The sequence below is a fragment of the Panicum virgatum genome, chromosome 6K, assembly GCF_016808335.1.
Source record: "Panicum virgatum strain AP13 chromosome 6K, P.virgatum_v5, whole genome shotgun sequence".
Taxonomy (NCBI): Eukaryota; Viridiplantae; Streptophyta; class Magnoliopsida; order Poales; family Poaceae; genus Panicum; species Panicum virgatum.
The window spans coordinates 22,396,872-22,419,333 of NC_053141.1; the positions used below are offsets into that span (position 1 = coordinate 22,396,872).

General features: G+C 47.4%; 1 protein-coding gene and 2 non-coding genes across 3 annotated transcripts in view; all 3 read right to left on the reverse strand.

Moving 5' to 3' along the window:
• Positions 1-5,714: 5,714 nt before the first annotated feature.
• LOC120639388 lies at positions 5,715-5,823 on the reverse strand. The gene has a single exon (XR_005661391.1). It is a non-coding gene; the product is annotated as a small nucleolar RNA R71 (small nucleolar RNA).
• Positions 5,824-13,791: 7,968 nt separating this feature from the next.
• Positions 13,792-22,462, reverse strand: part of LOC120713335 — a 74,200-nt gene continuing 65,529 nt past the window's right edge. The window contains exons 2-4 of the mRNA XM_039999319.1: positions 15,078-15,345; positions 14,432-14,786; positions 13,792-14,379 (exon numbers count right to left, since the gene is read on the reverse strand). Coding sequence (XP_039855253.1) covers positions 13,792-14,379; positions 14,432-14,786; positions 15,078-15,345 — 1,211 coding nt within the window. The remainder of the gene's footprint in view (positions 14,380-14,431; positions 14,787-15,077; positions 15,346-22,462) is intronic.
• Positions 17,565-17,671, reverse strand: LOC120639345. The gene has a single exon (XR_005661351.1). It is a non-coding gene; the product is annotated as a small nucleolar RNA R71 (small nucleolar RNA).

Genomic DNA, 22,462 nt, shown 5'->3' on the forward strand with positions numbered 1-22,462 from the left:
AGAACCGATCGAGGATCAAATGAGAGATGATCACCTATATAGAATTCTCGACAAAGATAGTTGGATGAATGAAATAATAAGGGCAATAAAAGGGATGCCCTTGGATCACTTGGACAAGAATGCAAAGAGAAGAGTGATCACGGAAAGAAGAAAATACTATTGGGACCCACCATACTTATATAGATATGGAGAAGATGGAGTCCTAAGAAGATGCATACCGAGAGAGGAACATGAAGAAGTTCTGAGAAAGTGTCACTCGTCGGGATATGGAGGACATTATGGGCACTTTAGAACTCAAGCTAAGGTATGGGCTAGTGGATTCTATTGGCCCGAGATGCATGAAGACGTGAAAAGATTCGTTTCGACTTGTCCGGAATGCCAAAGGACAGGGAATATCTCGCAAAGGAATGCCATGCCATTGAACTACAATTTGCAAATAGATCTATTTGATGTCTGGAGAATCGATTTCATGGGACCATTTGTGAACTCACATGGATTTGAGCATATATTGGTGATGGTGGACTATGTTTCGAAATGGGTTGAAGCTATGCCATGTCGGAAGGCATCAACGGAGGAGTCCATACACATGATTAAATCAGTAATCTTCCCTCGATATGGCGTACCGAGAATCTTGATAAGCGATGGAGGAACACACTTCACGGGCAAAGACTTTGGTAAATGCTTGAAGAAATTGGGAATTGAACATAGAGTGTCCACGGCTTATCACCCCCAAACAAACGGACAAGCGGAAACTTCGAACAAGCAATTGAAGGATATTTTAAAGAAGACCGTGGTAAAAGGGGGAAAAGATTGGTCGAAGAGACTAGATGATGCACTATGGGCATATCGTACGGCACATAAAACGCCGATTGGTATGACTCCTTATCAATTTGTTTATGGAAAAACATGCCACTTGCCGGTTGAGCTAGAACATAAGGCGTATTGGGCAATGAAGGAAATGAACTTTGATGCGGAAGCCGCTAGAATTAAAAGGAGAATCCAAATAAGCGAATTGGAGGAGTTAAGATTGAAAGCGTACAATAGTGCATCAATTTACAAAGAAAGAATGAAGAGATGGTACGACAAACGATTACAAAACAAGGAATTCAAAGAAGGAGACAAGGTCCTACTCTACAATTCAAGATTCAAACTTTTTGGCAAAGGAAAATTACAAAGCAAATGGGATGGACCATACGTCGTACACTCGGTTTCACCCACGGGAGCGGTGACAATCATGGATGCGAAAGGCGACCAATATGTGGTGAATGGACAGCGACTAAAGGTATTCTTGGAGCCCGACGTCGTGCCCCTTCATTACATCGACATATACACCATGGAGGAGGAACAGGAACGTCAAGCCTAACGACGTTATGCAAGGTAAGTTTGTAAATATTCTCTTTTAGATTTTATTTTCATAGTTTTATTTCTATTCTGGACGAACTTTGAGTAAAACATAGGCTTCTAATTTATTGGTGTGCACCTCGGAGAAAGCTGGAGTCCAGGGGGCTGAAAAACCCCCTGGGCCGTCCGGCCCAACACCCCTAGGCCGGCCGGCCTAAGTCTCTTCGTGTGCGATTCGGTCTCAATTTTTGGTAGTTGCGAGATAAGGAAATTTCAAACCTGTGCCTTATAGATTTCGCGTGCCAAAACCGAAGAGATTTGGACTTCTCGTCCAAGTCTTTTCGGGACATAAATAGAGGGGCAGGGTAGATCTATTCTCTCATACTTTTCAATCTACACCACCACCTCGAGAGAGACGTCGACAATGGCCGGTTCAGCGAGCGCAAGAGCCATGATTGCAGCAATGGAGATCGAGGAGAGGGGTTGGACGCCTGACAGCCCAACACCAAAGATGCCTAGCCCCATCTCGGCAACCGGTGCGCAGCCCCTCCTTGTTGAAGCAAAGCGATGTGAAGTGAAGGCCCCTCCGAAGAAATTTAATACCCAAGCACGGATGAGCGTCGGAGGGAAGGGCCGTCAATGGAACAATGAGAGGCTAGCTCAAGCCCAAAGGGTGGTCGCCATCATCAGCAGCGACGAAGACGAAGGTGAGAAGCGACAAGACAAAAAGCCACCAGCGCCTAGGCGTTCCTTGCGCCTCCTCGGAGTCAAAAGAAAGAACTACATCGAGCACACCCCGGAGCCGAAGGATTATGCGGGGGACAGCGATTGGGAGAGCATCATGAGCCCTGGTTCATGGGGCGCCACCAGTCGTGACTACGATGATGATTGGCCGGGGTGGGCCGAAGAGGAGAGAAAAGAGGAAGACGACCCCTCCAGAGGTGATAGCGGCAAGAAGAAGAAGGACGACGACGAGCCCGAGGACAACAGCCCCAACCGTAGCGGGCATTACTCAGGTTGCTGTTTCAAGTGCCACAATGAAATCGCGGATCTCCGCGCCACCATTGATAGGTTCCATGATCGAATCGTGGCAATGGATCGAAGGATGGACGACATCGAGAGCTTGGCCGAAAAAGACTACGTCTTCCTTGTCCGCAACAAAAGGAAGTTATTCGGGATGGTCGGAGATCTACAAAAGCAAGGAGGAGGGCGCCCAAGATGCAATTGCCCGAGGTGCTGTTGAGACCACCAATGAGCGTCACACCCGTCTTTTATATCATTGCGACGAGGATGCCGCATAATCTAAGCATGGGGGGGAGGTGTGATGACTCCTAGATTGAATTTTGGTCTTTGTTTACTCGAAAGTTCGTCGTGTGAGTGTGCTTTAATTCCGCATGTGTAAGAGTCATAGTTTAGCATTGTGTGCTTTATTTTTCGCATGTGTGAGAGTGAGTCTTAAATTAGTGTTGAGTCATGAAAACAAAATAAAAAGAGTCTTTGTTTTTGTTGGATCGCGCAATTTTATTTATGCATTCAGTTTTACTTTATTTTCTTTAAAGCAATTGTTCATGAGCGTTGTCTTGAAATTTATTTCGTATTTGTGGAGGTTAGTAGATTATTCGTCCATGTTAATACCCACACTTGAGCTTTGATCTAGCACTTGGTTTTGATTACGCTTGCAAGTAAGGCATGATTTGGAGGACTTTAATTTCATAAAAATAATAAAACCCCTACAAACATAAGGTTGATCAAGTCCTTGACAAGTCGAGAGTAAAAATCCTATCATCCAAAAGCTTTATTCGTTCCACCATAAGTATTGGATGTACATTGAGTTGAGTTAGGATATCTTTCTCTTGGGAGTTTTAATTTCGAGCAATGATCATGTCCGTATTTTTCATCTCTGAATTGCTAGCCACGTCAATATTCGGTAATGAGAATTCCTCATTGGAACAACTCACGAAATCTACCGGATTCCAAAACCCGAACCCGAGATTATCTTGTTTATTATCGTTTTCCTTGACCACAACCCAATTGTGAGGATACGTTCTGTTTCTGCGCATGATTTGTATAAAACATAACTTTGGGATGAAGAAAGGAAGGAGTATTCAAAAGATGGACCGAATCCGACCTGGGAAAGCCCCAGGCCGGCCGGCCTACACCCCTTGAGCCGGCCGGCCTAGGCCTCTCTGGTCTCGGTTCGGGCTCTAAAAATTTAGAGAGACACTTCGGAGAATTGCCTATCTATGTTTTATAGAAAGTGTCCTATGAAAAGGTTCGGAGAAGAGAAAGAAAATTCGGGAGAAAGAAAGGAAGAAAAAAAATGTCTGAGAAGAAAAAAAAATGAAGGGATTCTATGGTTAGAGAAGTGCAAAGAGATATTACCTTGTTGTTTGAGAACAATATCCTCAATTCCAACCATGTGCAATCCGACAACGAGGACGATGCTTGTGCCTTGAAGTCAATCTTTTTGTATGCCTTTGCACATGTCCACCATTCTAAATCTTCTTACCCTTGAACCCTTTACATTATGGAGAAACTCTCATGATCATTGGCTCGGAAGGTAAGCAATCATTAGAAGGTTTTCTTAATTTGACAATATATGTATATACTTTGCTAAGCCTCACCTATAGCCCCACTTTATACTTGAGAGACTTTTGGGAGATGAGAGCTTGCAAATAAAAAAATAGGATAGCCTCTTATATTGAGAGACATGAAAGGGCTTGTGCAAGAATTTTTGGTCTAACCTTTGTTACAGGGTATTTTGTTTCTAAAAAAAGAGAAAAACCTCCAAGGATGGCAAGAAAAGTAAGTGTTGTCGATATTCGAGTTGCCGGCTAAAGGTAAGAGTTGTGGAGTAATATTGGATGAGTTTTTAAATGCCCATGATATGATTATCCTCGCTGCTCCTTTGACCTTTGTTTGAAGAAATATTGTTAGACTTGTTTGCATAAGTAAATTTTGCAGTTCAAGAACTCTTGAGCAACCCATTTGATGATTTGATGATTTGATTTGCTCGAGGACGAGCAAAAGCTAAGCATGGGGGGAATGTTGGCGCTCCTTAAGTACCCATTTTACTATATGATTAGGAGTCATTTTGGTAAATTCTTCGGGATGATTCATGTATTAACCCGCCACTTGGCACCCGAACTTGACCATTTTCGATTTTGTCCTGGATTTTGGAGCATGTTGCATTTTGACAGGAATATGGACATTTTCGGAGATGTTTTGACGCATGGTTACAACTGGGCTAAGATGAGGAATAAAAGGAAGAATCAACACGCAAAAGATGGGACCGAAAGGGGCCAGAAAAGGCCCAGGCCGGCCGGCCTGGAGTCCTCGGGCCGGCCGGCCTAGCCCTTTTCGGAGTCCAATCGGTCTCGGTTTTCTTCGGCACAAAGTATGCGTCAACCCTAATCTATGTTTTACCAAAACCATCGACCATATCTGCCTATAAATACCCCGAAGCCGCCGTCAAAAAAGGGGATCGCAGGGAGGACCGCAAAAGAGATTGTGGAGATCGCAGAGAAGAGCATCCAGAGATACATTCGAGTTAGACACAAGAGAAAGGCAACACCGGAGGCCTCATCGTCCCTCGGTGCCGCTGCAAGTTGGAGGACAGCAAGGGATCCATCCCTTGCCGGAGATTTCGTCACCATGATCGACTACGCTTCGCTTAGCTTCATGGGGTAAAGTCCTCGTTTGTTCATGGGGTTGTAAGGAGATCTTGAGTTGTAATTGCCGAATCCTTTATGAGATTGATCTATCATGATTCTTGTTGATGATGCTTTGATGCCTAATAGTTCGCGACTTGGCTTTGAGTTTGCTTTGCTCTTGCATGGTTTACTTAGATTACATCAACTATTGTGTTCTTGTTGATTCGTTACCGATTATCCTCGTGTAGTGACAGTATGCGGGAGGGAAAGGTTTTGATCTTGGAACACACCTTTGGTAGATTAGATCCGTTCTTCGTTGCTTGGCGATTACATCTCTAGTGATCCTAGACCCTATGGACAAATGCTCTTCATATCTTGTGCACACATCTATCATTGCTCACTAGTCTAGATTAGATTAGATTGGTTAGATTAGATCTACTTCACACTCAATCATTCAATATAGATCTTTTACCAACACCATTAGTGCTTAGTTAAGCATAGTAATACACTTGTTCCGTGGATTGATAAACCTTGGGGGAATACTCTAAGGGAAAAGCTATACACGATCCGTGCGCTTGCGGTACGTAAATTGGCGCTTTAAGAAGCGTCAACACCTGCTGGGGATGGAGAAATAGTGGTTTTACAAGGAAAAAGACATCGACAACTGGGCCAAATGCTCCAAGGCGTTCCTCACAAAATTCTTCCAGCTGGGCAAAATAAATGCTCTGCGCGGGAGAATATCAAGTTTCCAGCAGATAGGGATGGAATCCATCCCAGAAGCTTGGGAGAGGCTGCAGGAATACATCCTGGCATGTCCTCATCACGGCATGGATGAGTGGCTCGTCCTTCAAAGCTTCTACAATGGGCTCACAACGACATCTCGAGCCAATATTGATGCCGCTGCTAGAGGAGCCTTCCTCGACCTAACCATTGCCAAATCCAAAGCATTGGTCCAGAAAATGGTCTCCAATCAAGGGTGGAGCGATGAACGACTCCAACCCCGTACCAAGGGTACGCATACCGTCAAGGAGACGGATATGATTGGCGCAAAGCTGGACCTCCTCATCAAGAAAATGGAGGAAGGGAGCAAACAACCGATCCATGCTCCCGTTTATGCCATGGGTTCGCTCTACACGTGCGAAGTCTGTGGTAACGATGGACATTCGGGGAATGACTGCCCCGAAACCCGTGAAGACTGCGCATACCTCAACAACAACAACAACAACGGGTACCATCCACAACAAGGAGGCCAGGGGTGGAACCAGCCACGTCCACCTTTTCAGGGAGGTAACAACTATAATCCTTCTTTCAATTCGAATTTCAATTCAAACCAACCTCCCTTAAGAGAACTTGTTCTTGGCCAAGTTAAAATCAACAAAAATATAAATAAAAAGCTTTTGGCCAATGACAAATCCCTGGAAAGTTTAAATGTCAAGCTTGGAACTTTGTCTTCAACTCTTAAAAACCAGTCAAGTTTCAATAAAAAGGTTGAATCTCTTCTTGCTCAAATAGCTGCTTCTGTTCCTGTCTCTGAGAATGTTAAAGCAGTGACCACGAGGGGTGGTAAGTCCACTCGTTATCCACCACACCCTAACCATGCAGGAAAAGCACCAGCGACCCAGGAAGAAGAACAACCAATAGAATAGGAAGAAACCAGGGAACCAGAGAAGGGAACGGCTCCACAGGATTATATTGAGACCAGTTTCTTGCCGTTCCCCACCTGTAACAAGAAGGCAACCGTGGATGAGCAGTTCACCCATTTTGTTGAGATGATCCAGAAGATACATGTTAATGTCCCTCTGCTAGATGTAATGCATGTGCCGACCTATGCCCGATATATCAAGGACATCATCAACAACAAACGGCTGCTGCCCACCACAGAGGTTGTCAAGCTCACAGAAGAGTGTAGCGCAGCTATACTCAACCAACCCCCGGAGAAGAAGAAAGATCCAGGATGCCCCACAATCACGTGTTCAATCGGGGCACAACACTTCAGCCGTGCCTTGTGTGAATTGGGAGCAAGTGTTAGCGTGATACCAAAAGCTGTCTACGACAAGCTAAGCTTCACACACCTCATGCCAACCCTGATGCATCTCCAGCTGGCAGACTCCTCGGTACGGTATCCAGAGGGGATTGCAGAAGATGTACCAGTAAAAGTCAGGGACTACTTCATCCCTGTCGACTTCGTAGTGCTGGACATGGACATTTCCAAGGATACACCACTTATCCTAGGAAGACCATTCCTAAGAACCGCAGGGGCACAAATCAATGTTGGAGCCGGAGAAATCTGCTTCAATATCAATGGCAAGGAAGAAAGGTTCCCATTTCAGCCCAAGGTTGAGCAATGCTCTATGATCAAAATCAAGTTTGGGCCAAATCCACGAGGCATACAAGAAGTCGTGGTAACACCACGAAAGAAGGACAACATGGTCTACCTCATGAAAGAAGTCATAAAGGAGGGTAATCATGAAGAGGTAGTAATACCAGCCCAGACAACTCCACAAGATCAACCCTCCTCATCAAGATTGAAAAAGGCGGAGAAAGCACAGCAATCCGTCGCTGCTCCTCCCAGGACGGGTGCTCAATCATAATCGAAGAGGAGTCATGCACGTCGGACTTTAAACGATGCGCCCTTGCCAAAGGTAAATTGGTATTTATCTCATATTTGTTTTTTCCCCCTTTTCAAATTTTCTTTGCACCGCATTTGATTTTCCCCACTGCATATTTGAAAATTTTCAAAAGTGTTTTCTGCATGCTGGAATTTTTCTAGCACCTTTCCCTTTTCACAAAAATACCAAAAATATTTTCTGAGTTTCAAAATCTTTTGGAAAAAATAATTTGGACATCTTTTCGAGCAAACTTTTGGCCGTGCACCATATGTTCGAAGTTTATAACCGTTGAGGAAGCAACAAGACAAAGGGGGGCACTAGGGGGCTCGCCCTGGGGCCGGCCGACCCCACAGGTCGGCCGACCCAGGGCCAACGGCTCCTAGGCCCCACCTTCTCCAAGGCTACCTGACCGTTGTGCCTGGCTTCTCCTCGGGTGCACTCGCACAGTTTCCTTCAAATAGAGACCGAGAGAGGGGTGATGAGCTCTCATGCTCACTCTCTCCACTCTCACTCCCTCCCACACATTCTTGCTCGGGTTTCCTTTGGATTTTGGCTCAAGTTTGATTGCAAGAACACTCTCTCTCTCATTTTTTTGCTGCAAGACTGTCTATGCATTTGGAAGAACAACTTTCGGGTAAGAGTTTCATTTTCATTTCACTAACGTAACCCGAATCGAGTTGTTCTCGTTCGTTCTTGTTCGTTCTTGTTGCAAGCATGAGAGGTGCAGGGCGGAAAATTTCCGAAGCCCTCAAGAGGATGACGAGGTTGGGTTCGTCCTATTCACAGGACGAGTCAAGCTCTCATCATTCCCCCAAACCTGCACCAACACCGACCACGATGGACTATGAACAAGACGAACAAGAAGAACAGTTTGAGGAGCAAGCTGCAGACCCGCAAGCCGAGGACATGGAGATAGATGAGGATGATGCACCGTACCTCGACTTGCGAGATGACCGCGAGCATCAAGCCTACGCCATGATCAAGAATCGAAGCTTTGGTCATACCAGAGCTTTCGATCCGAACTTCCTCAAGAAAACAGGTATGGACGTTGACTTCGCTCGTTTTTGGCATGCGGTTGGATGGGATGGTTTTGTGCCCATTGAGGAGAATGGTTCTCGTCTCCTCACCATCCAGTTTCTTTGCACTCTTCGGGAGGTGGATGATGGTGTTTCTTTCCGACTTTTTGGAGTTGAACGCTATTTTAATTGGAGAAATTTCAGTCACCTCCTTGGGTTTAGCGCACACTTGTTGGTTTCCCTTGCAAAAGCTTGCCGCGGTTTTGATCGACATGAGTTTTGGGGTTTGATTTTGGGTCAAGTTGTTCATGGCAAGTTTGCACCTTGGTGCAATGACATACAAAATCCGACTCTTCGTTTGATGCACAAGTGGGTGGCTATCACTCTCTTTCCAAGAGATGATCCACGACCAGTGCGGAATGATGAGTTGATGATATTATACGCCATGGTCAACAAAATCCGAATCTCCCCCGCACAAGCAATGGTTAAGCAATTGCTCACAAATTTTCGGATGACGGGTCCTATTGAGTGCACTTCTTTGGTTACCCGCATCGCATCAAACATGGGAATCTTAGATGGGAACCCCATTCCCTTCATTGAGGAGCCCCGTGTTATGATCGATGAATCATACTTGGTTCAAGGCCACACACTCAAGAAAGGCCCGGATGACTCCTTGATTTTCTTTTTGCTTGGTTATGCAAATGAAATCCCGTTGCCAAATGCGGGGTATCATTTCTATAATTGACGTTCGCTAACCATCCCTCTTGTTCCACAAGAGGAGAGCCGCAAGCATAGTGTTTCTGGTCTTCCTGGCAGGGTTACAAGAAGCAGAGCCAGAAGGGAGGAGTTCATGCAGCAGCAACCTCAGCCTCAACCACAACAATATGAGGCTGGAGGTTCGTCATGGCAGAGTGCCAGCTCCACTGAGTGGGCACGGCAGGTCTCAGGGCACCGGTCCACCAGTTCCAGCTCCAGTGGTCCCCCGCGACGTACAGCTTTGTCCAGAGGCTTTACCACTCTGACTCGGCAGATGGGCGAGTTGAACATGCGCACCACCAACATCGATGAATCGCTGGGCCAGCACATCGAGTCAACCCAGAACTGGCAGCGATACACAGGCGAGAGGATCCGCAACTTGGAGCAGCAACAGCAGCAATCCCAGGAGGAGTGGAGGGCTTACTACCGCTGGGCTGGGTTTAACCCCAACCAACAGCAGTGAGCCTGAAGCTAGCTTGGGGAGGACCCCCATGAGAGGTATCATATATCAAACTCTACCTTTACCGCTTTCCAAAATCTTGCATGAAACCAAACAAAAATTTGCAAAATTCTGAAAATCCATAAAAATTTGCATAACTAAAATCAAATAAAAATTAGCAAAACCCAAAAATATTTACTTGCTTTCCAGTATGTGTAGTAAGCATGTGTAGTTTTTCCTTGTTGAGATGGTGAATAGTTGCTCTGTGAGTTCCTTTCATATGCCTAGTTACAACCTTGCACTCTCCCTAAGTTCTGAGTTTGGTGGCTAGATGTTCAAACCTTAAGCTTGAAACTTGTGGGTAGCGAAAAGCATAATTCGAATCTAGGTTGTTGTGGGTTATGATATGGCTGAAAAGAGTTGCTATGATCTTCTCCTACGTGATGCTTGATATCCGGAGTACTTCTTTTCAAAAATACAAAAATAAAATAAAGTTCCTTGGTGATATGCAATTCCCATCCAGAGCCATATGAGTTACAAGTTCGAACAGCCTTTCCACATATGCAACTTGTCTTCTCATTGAGCTTTGTCAAATTGTTATGACCCTTTGTGAGAATCACTTCATACGCCCATGATCAAGATCACGTACACGTCCACCCACATGCTATACTTCTAACACTTGGAGGATAGCAAGTACATCAATCCATCCACAAATAAAACTCCATGATGTACCATGTTTATCTCTCTCCAAAGTTATCTACATGATGTATGGGCTATACAAAAAAGAAATGAAAGATGCATACCCAAAGAAGGTATGCCACATGCCCACAAGGCGTGTCAAAAAAAAGAGAGAAAATATGGCCCATACCTATATATATATATATATATATATATATATATATATATATATATATATATATATATATATATATATATATATACACAAGGGAGAGAGAATTCATATAAAGGAGTTTCATCCACCATCTTCCAAAAATATCCACACACTTGCACATCTTGATCAAGGCTTATGACTTGTTTCTCCTTTGGATCCGGTCTTTGACTTAACAAAATGTGAGAAGCAGGTTGCCTTTACATCCTCCATACCTACAGATCCACCAAAAAGAGCCATTAGAAGTAGGATGGAAAAACAAAGGCACATAAAAAGGCCTTGGTGAGGAATGAAACACATTTGAGCGATCCGAGAGATCACCCGAGGAACTTACAAAATTTCTTTTCAAAAATTATATAAAACCTCCGGATTGACGGTTGAACAAAGGAGTGGTAAGTGGTACTCTACAAAGCCGTTCTGACCCTCAACCACCAAAGATGAGGATGATGCTATAAGCCCCATAGGAGTAAGGTAAAAGGTGCGAACAAGGCCAACTTATTCAGAATAAAGGTAAGAATACTCGGTTGTGCCTTGGGCATAAGTCAGGAATGCGACATTGTAGCAACTCCTGATCAACAACCTAAGTCTAAAACTTTGCTCGGGATTAGCAAAGGGCTAGCTTGGGGGAGTTGTTGACGGTGCTTAAGTGCCATTTTCACTCGTCAACTATACTCAATAATAAAGGAAGACTACATACCTTACTCACATATTTGTATCACTAACTTCGCTCCACAGTTGTTTTCGAGTTTTGTACATTTCAGATGAGCAAGAGCGGAATAAGATGAAAACACACAGCAGACGCTATACAACTACACAGAATATCGCATCGGGCGTCACCCACTTACAAAGAGGGCCCATCTGGCAGAGCAAATGGTCGCGCCACGCATAATGCATACAAGGAAAGACATCAGGGCCCAAATGTCAACCTGCCAGAGAAGGATAAGGACGAGAGGCGGCCAGGTGGGGCCGGCCTCCCGTCCAGGTGCATTTCGAGGAGGAGTCGCCCCCAAGTCTCCTGATCACCTTCCATACGTGCATTTGGCGGGAACCGACCTCCACTAGTATAAATAGGGCCCCCTCTCACCCCTCTCAACACACACACACACTTCATTCCATTCTCTCCAAGAAGGCTCTCCCCTCTCTTGCTCTCTTAGCTAGGTAGTGGAGCTAGGCTAGTTCTCTTTAGCGAGCAAGTCGTCCTCGGAGTCGTTGAGCAATCCTCGGCTCCTTGTATGGCTTTGTATCCGACTTGTCAGACTTCTATTCATAATATAGAGTTTTGCCATGGTTGCTTTACTATCTTGATAGTTTATCAATCCATGCTTAGTTCGTTCATAAGTTATCCTACGGTCTTGGTTAGGCCAGATGATCCGGGTACGGATAGAGGTTCGTTGTTCTTTCGGGCTTGCTCTAGTGTTTTACTCGTCCATCCGAAGGGTGGGAGACCTGGGGGCACTAGAGTAGTGACTTCGTACACGAGCGTGGTGCTCGGGTATGCGGGATCCTTCGGATATGACCGTGCTCCATGGTGTGATTGGGGTAGATGACAGGTGGTGACAGCCCTGTCCGTCCGGTGTAACAGTTGTGTTGCGTCTAGTGTACTCCCCGACGTTTGGGTTTGGTGTAGGAGTTCATGCAAAGAGGTAACGGAACTTGATGTTCTCCAGTGCGGGACCATCTCCCCGCTATCCCATTTTCCTGGCACCTACAGTCCTAACCATGATCTAACATGACCCCAGCTTTGGATAGAAGCAATAGGACACCTAACCTAGCCTAAGCTCTTGCTGACTTGACGTAGGATAGAGTAGACCTTTGTTTTGTCGTTTCTCTCTTTTATTCCTTCCCCTTGGAGTGTGGATGTGTGCTGTGTCACATTAACCTTGCTTATTCTTTATCTGTACTTATCCCTGTTAGAGTACTGCCTATTGCTTGAAGCACAATGTCATGGTTAATGTTGTGTACAATACATTTGCCGCAGCCATCCTTTGGGACACAAATAAATGACGATACCCTTAATCTCCGAGTGAAATGCTACAATGGTATATCCATGCACTTGCGGATCCATATGTAATCGTATTGATTATACCACGAGAGTGGCACCCCTTGGGTGCAGTTGCTAGGATGGGTTCGGCGCCCTCAATTCTAGTGATTGCACTAAGGACCGCCAACAGGCATTTCTGGCGCTATCGCTAAGGATTAACCATTCCTAGTGATTGCGCTAAGAAACACCAACAACATGTTTGTCATGATAAGGGCGAAGCTACTGCTCGTACCGGGCATGCTGGAGGGCTGCCGTGAGACAGAGCACCTCAGCCGAGTCGAGATCAGTTCGCCGAGTTGTTTCGGCCTCGCCTTGGTTGTAGTTCTGAGTGTGCAGAGCACCAAAGGCAATATCCGTCGGGAGGATAGCCTCAGAACCGTAGACCATAAAGAAGGGGGAGTAGCCGGTGGCCCGACTTCTCTGTGTGTGCCGCCCCCATACTACTCTGGGTTGTTCTTGGATCCATTTGGAGCCGTATTTTTCGATCGGGTCGAATATTCTGGCTTTGAGCCCCTGAAGGATCAAGCCATTGGCACGTTCCACCTGGCCATTGCATCGTGGGTGAGCCACGGAGGCATAGTATACGTCGATGCAGCTCTCCTGGCAGAAATCCCAGAATTCGGATCCAGTGAAGGAAGAGCCCAAGTCTATGATGATCCGGTTGGGCACTCCGAACCTGTGTGTTATTTCTTCAATGAACTCGGCTGCCTTGGCTGCTGACATGGATGAGACCGGTTTCACTTCAATCCACTTGGTGAGTTTGTCGATGGCGACGAATATATGAGTGTAGCTGCCTTGTGCCACCTTGAGTGGTCCCACTGAGTCGAGTCCCGAATAGGCGAATGGCCAGGAAGGAGGAATCGTCCGCAGGGCCTGAGCCGGGACGTGCTGCTTTGAGAAGAACTGGTACCCTAGGCATCGTCTGACGATGACTTGGGCATCAGACAGGGCCGTCGGCTAGTAGAAGCCTGATCTGAAGGCTTTGCCAACCAGGGTTGACGCTCCTGTGTGGTTTCCGCAGGTTCCCAATTGAATCTCGCCGAGGAGTCAGACTCCGTCTTGCTGGGAGATGCACTTGGAGAGGGTTCCTGAAGAGGCCGAGTGCCTGAACAACTCTGTTCCAATGACGACGTAGTTTGCGGCTCGACGGGTGAGTCGCTCATGCTCCTTGTCCTTCGTATAGGACTTGTTGTTGATGATGAAGTCGAGTATCGGGGATCGCCAATCTGGATCGATGACCAGAACTTCCTGGCCTAGGGCTGGCACTAGGTCAGGCTTGGTGGGAGGTTCCTCTTCGATCTTGACAGTGGGGGAGTTGAGAGCCTGCACGAAGACACTGGCCGGGATGAGTAACCGCTTGGAGCCCAGCTTGGAGAGTATGTCAGCTGCCACGTTGTAGTCCCGGAGGACGTGATGGAATTCCAGGCAGTAGAAGTGGGCCTCGAGCTTACGTATCTCCTTGCAGTAGGTGTCCATCTTCTCCTGAGTGCAGTCCCAATCCTTGTTGACTTGCTGAATGATGACTTTGGAGTCACCGTAGGTGTGGAGCCTCCTGATGCCAAGGGAGGCAACGATATTGAGACCGTGGATGAGAGCCTCGTACTCGGCCGCGTTGTTGGTGGCCTTGAAGAGTAGCTGCAAGACATACTTTAACTGCTCCTCTCGGGGAGATGAAGAGGATGCCTACACTGGCACCGTCGAGGTTGAGAGCACCATCAAAGTACATGATCCAATGCTCGGGTCGTTCGTCGGGTGGAGGGTCCTGGATCTCTATCCACTCAGCGATGAAGTCGGCCAGGGCTTGTGACTTGATGGTGGAGCGGGGGAGGAACTCGATGGACAAGGCCCCTAGCTCCACCGACCACTTGACAACCCTGCCATTGGCGTCTCTGTTGTGAAGTATATCGCCGAGTGGGAAGGAGGAGACCACCTTGACGTTGTGCGCTTGGAAGTAGTGGCGCAGCTTCCTTGACGTGATGAGGACCGCGTAGAGGAGTTTCTGCTCCTGGGGGTAGTGTAGCTTGGACTCGCCGAGTACTTCACTGATGAAGTAGATGGGTCATTGTACCTTGTAGATGTGGCCTGGTTCGTCTCATTCGATGAACAGGGCGGTGCTGACCACATGAGTGGTTGCTGTGATGTAGAGGAGTAGTGTCTCTATATCTTCTGGAGCTGTGAGGACGGGTGGAGTTGTGAGGGACTCTTTGAGCTGTTGGAAAGCTAGGGCAGCTTCCTCGTTCCTCTTGAACTTGTCCGACTTCCTAAGAAGTTTGAAGAAAGGCAGGCCTTTGTCACCGAGCCGGCTGATGAACCGGCTCAAGGCTGCCATTCACCCTGTAAGCTTCATCAGGTCCTTCTTGCACCTGGGTGGCTTCATGAACCTGATGGCGTTGATCTTCGTCGGGTTGGCTTCAATGCCTCGGCTGCTTACGATGAAGCCGAGTAGCTTCCCGGACGGGATGCCAAACACACACTTGGTGGGGTTTAGCTTCCATTTGAATCTCCTAAGATTTTCAAATGTTTCTTGTAGGTCGGCAATGAACTGATTATCGGACCTTGTTTTGATGACAACGTCATCTACATAGGCCTCGGCGTTGCGCCCTGTTGACGGTCGTTAAGTGCAAAATATAACCGTCAACTATACTCACAAGAGAAGGAAAAATATGCCTCTTTCTAACATATTTGTATCCCTAACCTAGCTCCATAGTTGTTTTGGAGAATTTATGTTTTCAGGAGCACAAGTCCGTAATAAAAAGAAAACACGAAGAATACGCAGATGAAGTCATAGAATATCGCGTCCTGCATAACACAAGCAAAAGGGGCCCACCAGACAGACCAAACCGACCAACCAAGCCCCGGCACCGAGCATCTGACATCAGGACCCACCAAGCAGTGACCCAAAGAAAGGCGGTGGCCAGAGGCGGCAAAGGGGGGCCGGCCGAATCACCCCGGCATCCCGTCCAGATGCATTTTGGCGGGAGATTAGCTCTGATCCTCTAGAGGTCGGTTATGAATGTTTCCATGTAAAGGGATGGCGGGAACCGACCTCAAACACTATAAGAGGGGCCTCTCACCACTCTCACCACACACACCACTTGGAAAAGCCTCTCTCCCTCTCTCATTGTGACTTGTACTCTTTAGGGCAGTGGAGCTAGGCTAGTACTTCAATTCCTTAGCAAATTCAGTCGTCTCTGGGTCGGAGAGCAATACTCGGCCTCTGGTATGGCTTTGTATTCCGACTATCATTATGCTATTCATAAAGAGTTCGTTCTTGGTTATCTTGCTATGTTCTTAGCCTGCGTAGCCAAGTTCTGTTCTTATTCAAGTTGTATTAGTTGCCTGCTTAGACCAGATGATCTGGGTAAGGATATCGGTTCGTTGTGCTTTCGGGCTTGTCTTAGCGTCTTACCTGTCCATCCGAATGGTGGGGGACCCGGGGGCGCTAGGGTAGTGACCACGTATGCGAGCATGGGGCTCGGGTACGCGGGATCCTTCGGATATGATGGTGCTCCACGGTTTGACTGGGGTAGACCGCAGGTGGCGACAGCCCTGTCGGTCTGCTGGGAAGCTGCTTCTCGGTTAGTGTACTCCCCAACATTCAGGAATTCGTGTAGGAGTTCATGCAAAGATGAAACGGTCTGGACGTTCTCCAGAACGGGTCATTTTCCCCGATGTCCCTAATTTCCCGGCACCTGCAGTTCTAAGTGTGTGACTAACATAGCTTCTCTGCTGACATGAATAGTATACTAGGACCTTGTTTGCCTATGCTCCCACTAACCTTAAGTGTATTTGTTTATTCTTTATTCATGAGATTTGGCTGATCTTGTGTGTGTCACATTACCCTCGATTATCTTTATTATTACTTACCCCTGTATGATCAGCAGTTCACACCTTATCTCATAATTGTTATGGTTATGTATTCAGTCATCTTTACACACCATACCCATCCCTTGGGAAAATATAAATAACAATACCCTGAATACTTCCGGATGAAATGCTACAATGGTATATCCGTGCGCTTGCGGATCCTTCTGTAATCGTTAAGACATACCGCACGCCGCCCCATGGCGTCACCGCTGTGGGGCGACCGACCCAGTGTTTCTTGGCGCCGTTACTGGGAACTAACCATTCCTAGTGATTGCGCTAAGAAATGCCAACAAGCATTTCTGGCGCCGTCGCCGGGGATGGCACTAGGTGTAAAAGATCTTTACTAATGCATAAACATGGCATTATGAATAAGAGGTAGCTACTGCTCATACAGGCTAATATCACCTTTTGTTTTCTCCTGATTGGATGAAAATAGGGTAGTGTATGACTGGTTTCTCCTTGCCGACAAACTTTGTTGAAAATCCCGAGAAGCTCATGAGAAGGGTCCGACCTCGCGTCGTCCCTCCTCAGCTCTCGTTGTCGACAAGCGAGCCAGCTTTTCTGGAACCAGCAACAACAACCGAACCCATGGCTGAGAAGACTCTACGCGACTTCTCCGTCCCCTCAGCCGCCAATGTGGCGACTGGACCCAACGTTGATGTTGGGGACGTGAACTTCGAGCTGAAGTCCAGCCTCATAAACATGGTGTAGGCTAGCCCATTCTGTGGCAAGCCAAATGAGGACGCCAATGCCCATCTCCAAAACTTTCTGGAGCTCTGCAAGCCCGTAACCATACGGGGCGTTACGGCTGACATCATCAGGCTTCGCTTGTTTCCTTTCTCCCTCCTGGGGAAAGCGAAACAATGGTTTTATCATAATACTAAAGCTGTCAACACGTGGGACAAATGTTCCGCGGTGTTCTCGCCAATTTCTTCCCGCTAGGCAAAACAAATGCCTTGCGAGGAAGAATATCAAGTTTCCAGCAGACAGGGATGGAATCCATCCCGAAAGCTTGGGAGAGACTCCAAGAATATATACCCGCCTGTCCTCATCATGGGATGGACGAGTGGCTCGTACTCCAAAGCTTCTACAACGGGCTAACGACAACATCAAGAGCCCATTTGGACGCTGCTGCTGGAGGGGCCTATCTCGATCTCACCATTGCTAATACCAAAGCCTTGATCGAGAAGATGGTCACCAACCAGGGCTGGAACGAGGAGTGTTCCCAGCCCCGAACCAAAGGCGGAATGCACACCATCAAGGAAACGGATATGCTTGTCGCCAAGCTGGACCTCCTACTAAAACATCTTCAAGAAAGGTCAGAATTCAAAGAGCACAGGAACAACTATGCCCAAGCTATGAACTCGTACATGACGTGCAAGGTTTGTGATAATGGTGGACACTCGGGGAATGACTGCCCCGAGACCCATGAGGATGCAGCCTACAACAACAACAACAACAACAACAACAACGGGTTCCGTCCACAAGGAGGCCAAGGGTGGTGTAACACCCTAATTTAATTTTCCTATTTAATAATAAATTTAAATGGCTTTATTTAATTTTCTAGGATTTAATTTACTTAGCCTTGCTTTTATAATTTATTTTTGCTTCATAAAATAATTAAAATTTATTTTAGGGTGCATGGTTTTATTTTGTTTGTTTGTATAGGAGTTTGAATTCAAATTCATTTGAATTCAAATAGATTTGAGTTTGGTTAGAAATAGAAAAGGAAAGGAATTAGAAAAGCCCAAACCAACTCCAACCGGCCAATGGCCCACCTTCCCTTTTCCCCAGCCCAACCCAGGCAGCCCAGCAGCCCAGCTTTTTCCTCTCCCTTCGGCCCGAACCCCACGTCCCAGCACCGTTTGCGCCGGCCCGCGTTGCGCTGGCCCAGCTCTCCTCTTCCCTGGGCCCGCTCACCCGTTCGGCCTAGCGCCCCTTCCCCGTGCCCAGCCCAGCAGGCCTGCTCTCCCGCACTCAGCCCAGGCCCCCACACCCCGCGCGAGGCCCAGTTCCTCCCCGCGCTGGCCAGCCCACACGCGCGTCGCCCACCCCCCTTTTCCACTGACCAAGCGACCCCACCTGTCAGCTTCCCCGTCCCCCTTCCGCGTTCCTCGCCCGCGCAACGGACCGGCCGAGATCTCCGGCCATGATCCCCGGCCCTTCCTTCCTTGCCTCCACACCGCAATCCCCGCCCTACTCCCTTTAAACCAGCTGTGACACCCCCTGCGACCCATCCCAACCTCCCCAACCGACGCACACCCTAGCCGCCGCAGCCCTCCGCGCTCAAAACGGAGCAGAGCTTCCTGCGCCACCACAGCCATGCCGCTCCATCGACCCGCGGTCGGCCCGAGCCCCCGCAGCGTTTTCGCCCCGACGCCAGTAACCTCCCCGAAGCCTCCAACTGCGACTCCGGCCTGTGTAGCGGCCGGATTTCCACCGAGACCCGCCGCCGGTGAGCACTTCCGTCGCCCCGTTTTCTCACCGCCGTCGGCCCTCGGGCCCCTTCTGACCCTCCCACCGGTTTCACAGGAGCACCGCACGTCGACCCGAGGGGTCCAGGCGCCCGGGCTCCCTCTTCATCCCCTTCTCCACGAGCGCCGCCGCAACGCCACTGCCGGACTTCGCCGACGACACCTCTGCGCCGTTTACCCCGTCAAGATCCGAGCCCGGTGAGCACCGCCCAGGACTCCTACTCCTTTTACGCTAGTTAGCCTCGGCCGTGGCGCTTTCTTTTTGCTCAAACCCCGCATGCCGGCGGGCGCCGCCGCGCAGTGCCACCCCCTTGCCGTGGCAAGCCCCATCCGAGCCCCGATCCGCCTCCCTGTGTCCTCCAGTGCATTACGCATGCCACGGCGGTACTCCACGGCCAAAACAGAACCCCGAGAGGACCCCTGGAGCCCCAGATCAGCCAACGCCGGCGAGCTCCCAGCCGCACGCCGCCGCGGAGACTCAATTCCGGCGAGCTCCACCGCCGCCTGCTCTCGCGAGCTTCGTGAGCCGTCCGATTAGGTGTGTACGCGCGAGATTAGATCGAGTCTCCTTTAGATCTGAGCCACTAGATCAAGATCCAACAGCCCATGAGCGTAGATACTGGTTCGCTGTGGTCTTTTTACTAAAGATTCCCCGAACTCTTTTGAAACCAACCCGCGGTCCTAGGCAGTTCAGAAGTATTTCCAGATAGGTCCTGTTTTTATCACTTTAGCCCCTAATCTTCCTAGAAATAGAACCCGCCGTCCACCCCTGACCTTTTCACGTGTTAGCCCCTGGAACTTTTTGGTTTTTATGTTTTAGTCCCTGGTTTCTGCAGAAAACTCCCAGAAACTCTGTTTTTCTTACAGTTAAGCCCCTAGAACTTGTTTTAGGCCTAGTTTTCGCGTTTAACTCCGTTTTAGGTGTTCTTTATGTCCACACGATCGTTGTAACACGTAGAATAGCTCTAGCTTAGTTTTGTTTGCTGTTTTTATGTATTGTTGTACTGTTTCTTAGTGTTAGCTCTTGTTTGCATGTATGTTTATGTTGTGTATTGTTTTTGGCCATGTGATCGTGAGTAGACATTGATCCATCTGAGGAGCCCCAGTACCAGTACCCGGAGCAGCATCCATCTTCAGATCAGTTTGAGCAGTAGGAGCAGTTTGAGGAAGGCAAGTATAACATGAACAACACCTATCACTTTAAATACATTTTCATACTGCATTTTAATACTGTATGCCTATAAGGACTCTCCTAGCCACTTTATATACTTTATATATATATATCCTTTGGGTTGCACTTTGGTTAGTTGTGCTAGGTGCCGCGCTATAACACACTTGGTCCTTTTTAATTAATTTGATTAATGGTATATGCAACTTAATTCTGAGAGTGGTCTGTTTGAGGGGCTCACGTCTCGTTAAAATTGATTTTTGTTAGAAACATGGTTTAGGGGGCCAGCACGGTGCTTAGTGCTTGGTTGGCCACTCTCCATAAGGATCGGTTCATAGAGTGACAACCTGGGACAACAGCGCTACCACAAGACTGGAATGGGACGGTCTTGGCTTAATAATTATGTCTTTTTGGTTTCGAGTAACTTACCTGCGGGGCAGGGGAGGTAAGCTTCTATGGCCCTCGTACTGAGTGGCCTCATCTGTGCTCCGTGTCTTGACGCCCACTAGACCTGCTCCATAGTCGCCGATACACCCTCGCGGTTACTCCTTACCAACGAGATTCTTTGTAAAGGCCTCGTAGTGAGTTTGCTAGTCATCTCACCTAAGGAAGTGTGATGAACAACTAGCGTAGCTCACGACTTGTGGGTAAAGATGTGCAACCTCTGCAGAGTGTAAAACTGGTATACTAGCCATGCTCACGGTCATGAGCGGCCCAGATCCTCCTTTTGATTAGTGGGGTTATCTTCCTTTGGTTAGGAGGGTTTCCCTGGGTGGCTTGGTTTGGTTTGGTTCTCAGTAGTATCATAATTAATTTTGATTAATTACTATGTAACTGGGTTTATGGTAATTCATCAACTTGTAGTAAATAGCTTTAATAAAATTTTGCCAAGATTAAAAGCTAATGCAGTTGAGTCAGCCAACCTTAGAGCCTCATAGTTTGTGTTATACTTGTTGAGTACGAGTTGTGTACTCACCCTTGCCTCCTCTACACTTTTTCCTCTTGTTCTTTTGGGGACACTCTACTGCTGCTCAGTTCCTACCGACACAAGGGAGTTCACCCGGAGCTACCAGGACTACGAGGACTTCTAGGCATTCGTCTCCCAGTCGACGTCCCTGTGGCGCCCTGCTTCCGAGAGTTATCGTATATGTTTTACGCTTCCGTATACTCTGTACAAGATTTTTGTCATTATTGTAATAAATAATATTCGTACTCGCTTTATTATATCTTTTACGTGATATTTGCTGTGATATACTGTTCATTCTGTTGTATATACGTGTGACTTGATCCTGGCACGTATATGATTGCTCGGTTTATGTCCTTTTGTAAACCGGGTGTGACAGGTGGGGTCAAGCACGCCCACCATTCCAAGGAGGAGGTAACAACTTCAACTCAAATTTCAATTCGAATTTTAATTCAAACCAACCCTCCTTGAGAGATCTTGTCTTTGGCCAAGCTAAAATCAATGAATCGTTAAATAAGAAGCTTGCGGCAAACGACAAAGTTTTGCAAAATATAAATGCAAAAGTTGAAACTCTTTCTTCTGCCTTGAAAAATCAGTTAAGTTTCAACAAAATGATAGAAACACAGTTAGCTCAAATTGCTGCCGCCGTACCTGCTGCTGAGTCTAGAAAGATCCCGAGGCAACCCAAATCTCCCGTTGAAACCGCAAACATGGTATCTACCGGGTGGGGCAACCTTCCCCGGTGGGCCCCACGTACTAACCATGCAAGTAGGTACAATCCCCCAAGGAATGACGTATCGGATGGTCTAACACCTGGTTTACAAAAGGACATAAACTGAGCAATCATATACGTGCCAGGATCAAGTCAAACGTATATACAACAGAATGAACAGTATATCACAGCACATATCACGTAAAAAGATATAATAAAGTGAGTACGAATGTTATTTATTACATAAATGACAAAATGTCTGGTACAAAATATGCGGAAGCGTAAAACAGGTATGGAACTCTCGGAAGCTGGGCGCCATAGGGACGTCGACTAGGAGACGACTGCCTAGAAGTCCTCGTACTCCTGGTAGCTCTGGGTGAACTCCTCCACGTCGCTGGGAACTTAGCAGCAGTAGGGAATCCCCAAGGAGAACAAGAGGAAAAGAGTAGAGTAGGCAAGAGTGAGTACACAACTTGTACTCAACAAGTATAACACAAACTATGAGGCTCTAAGGTTGGCTGACTAAACTGCAT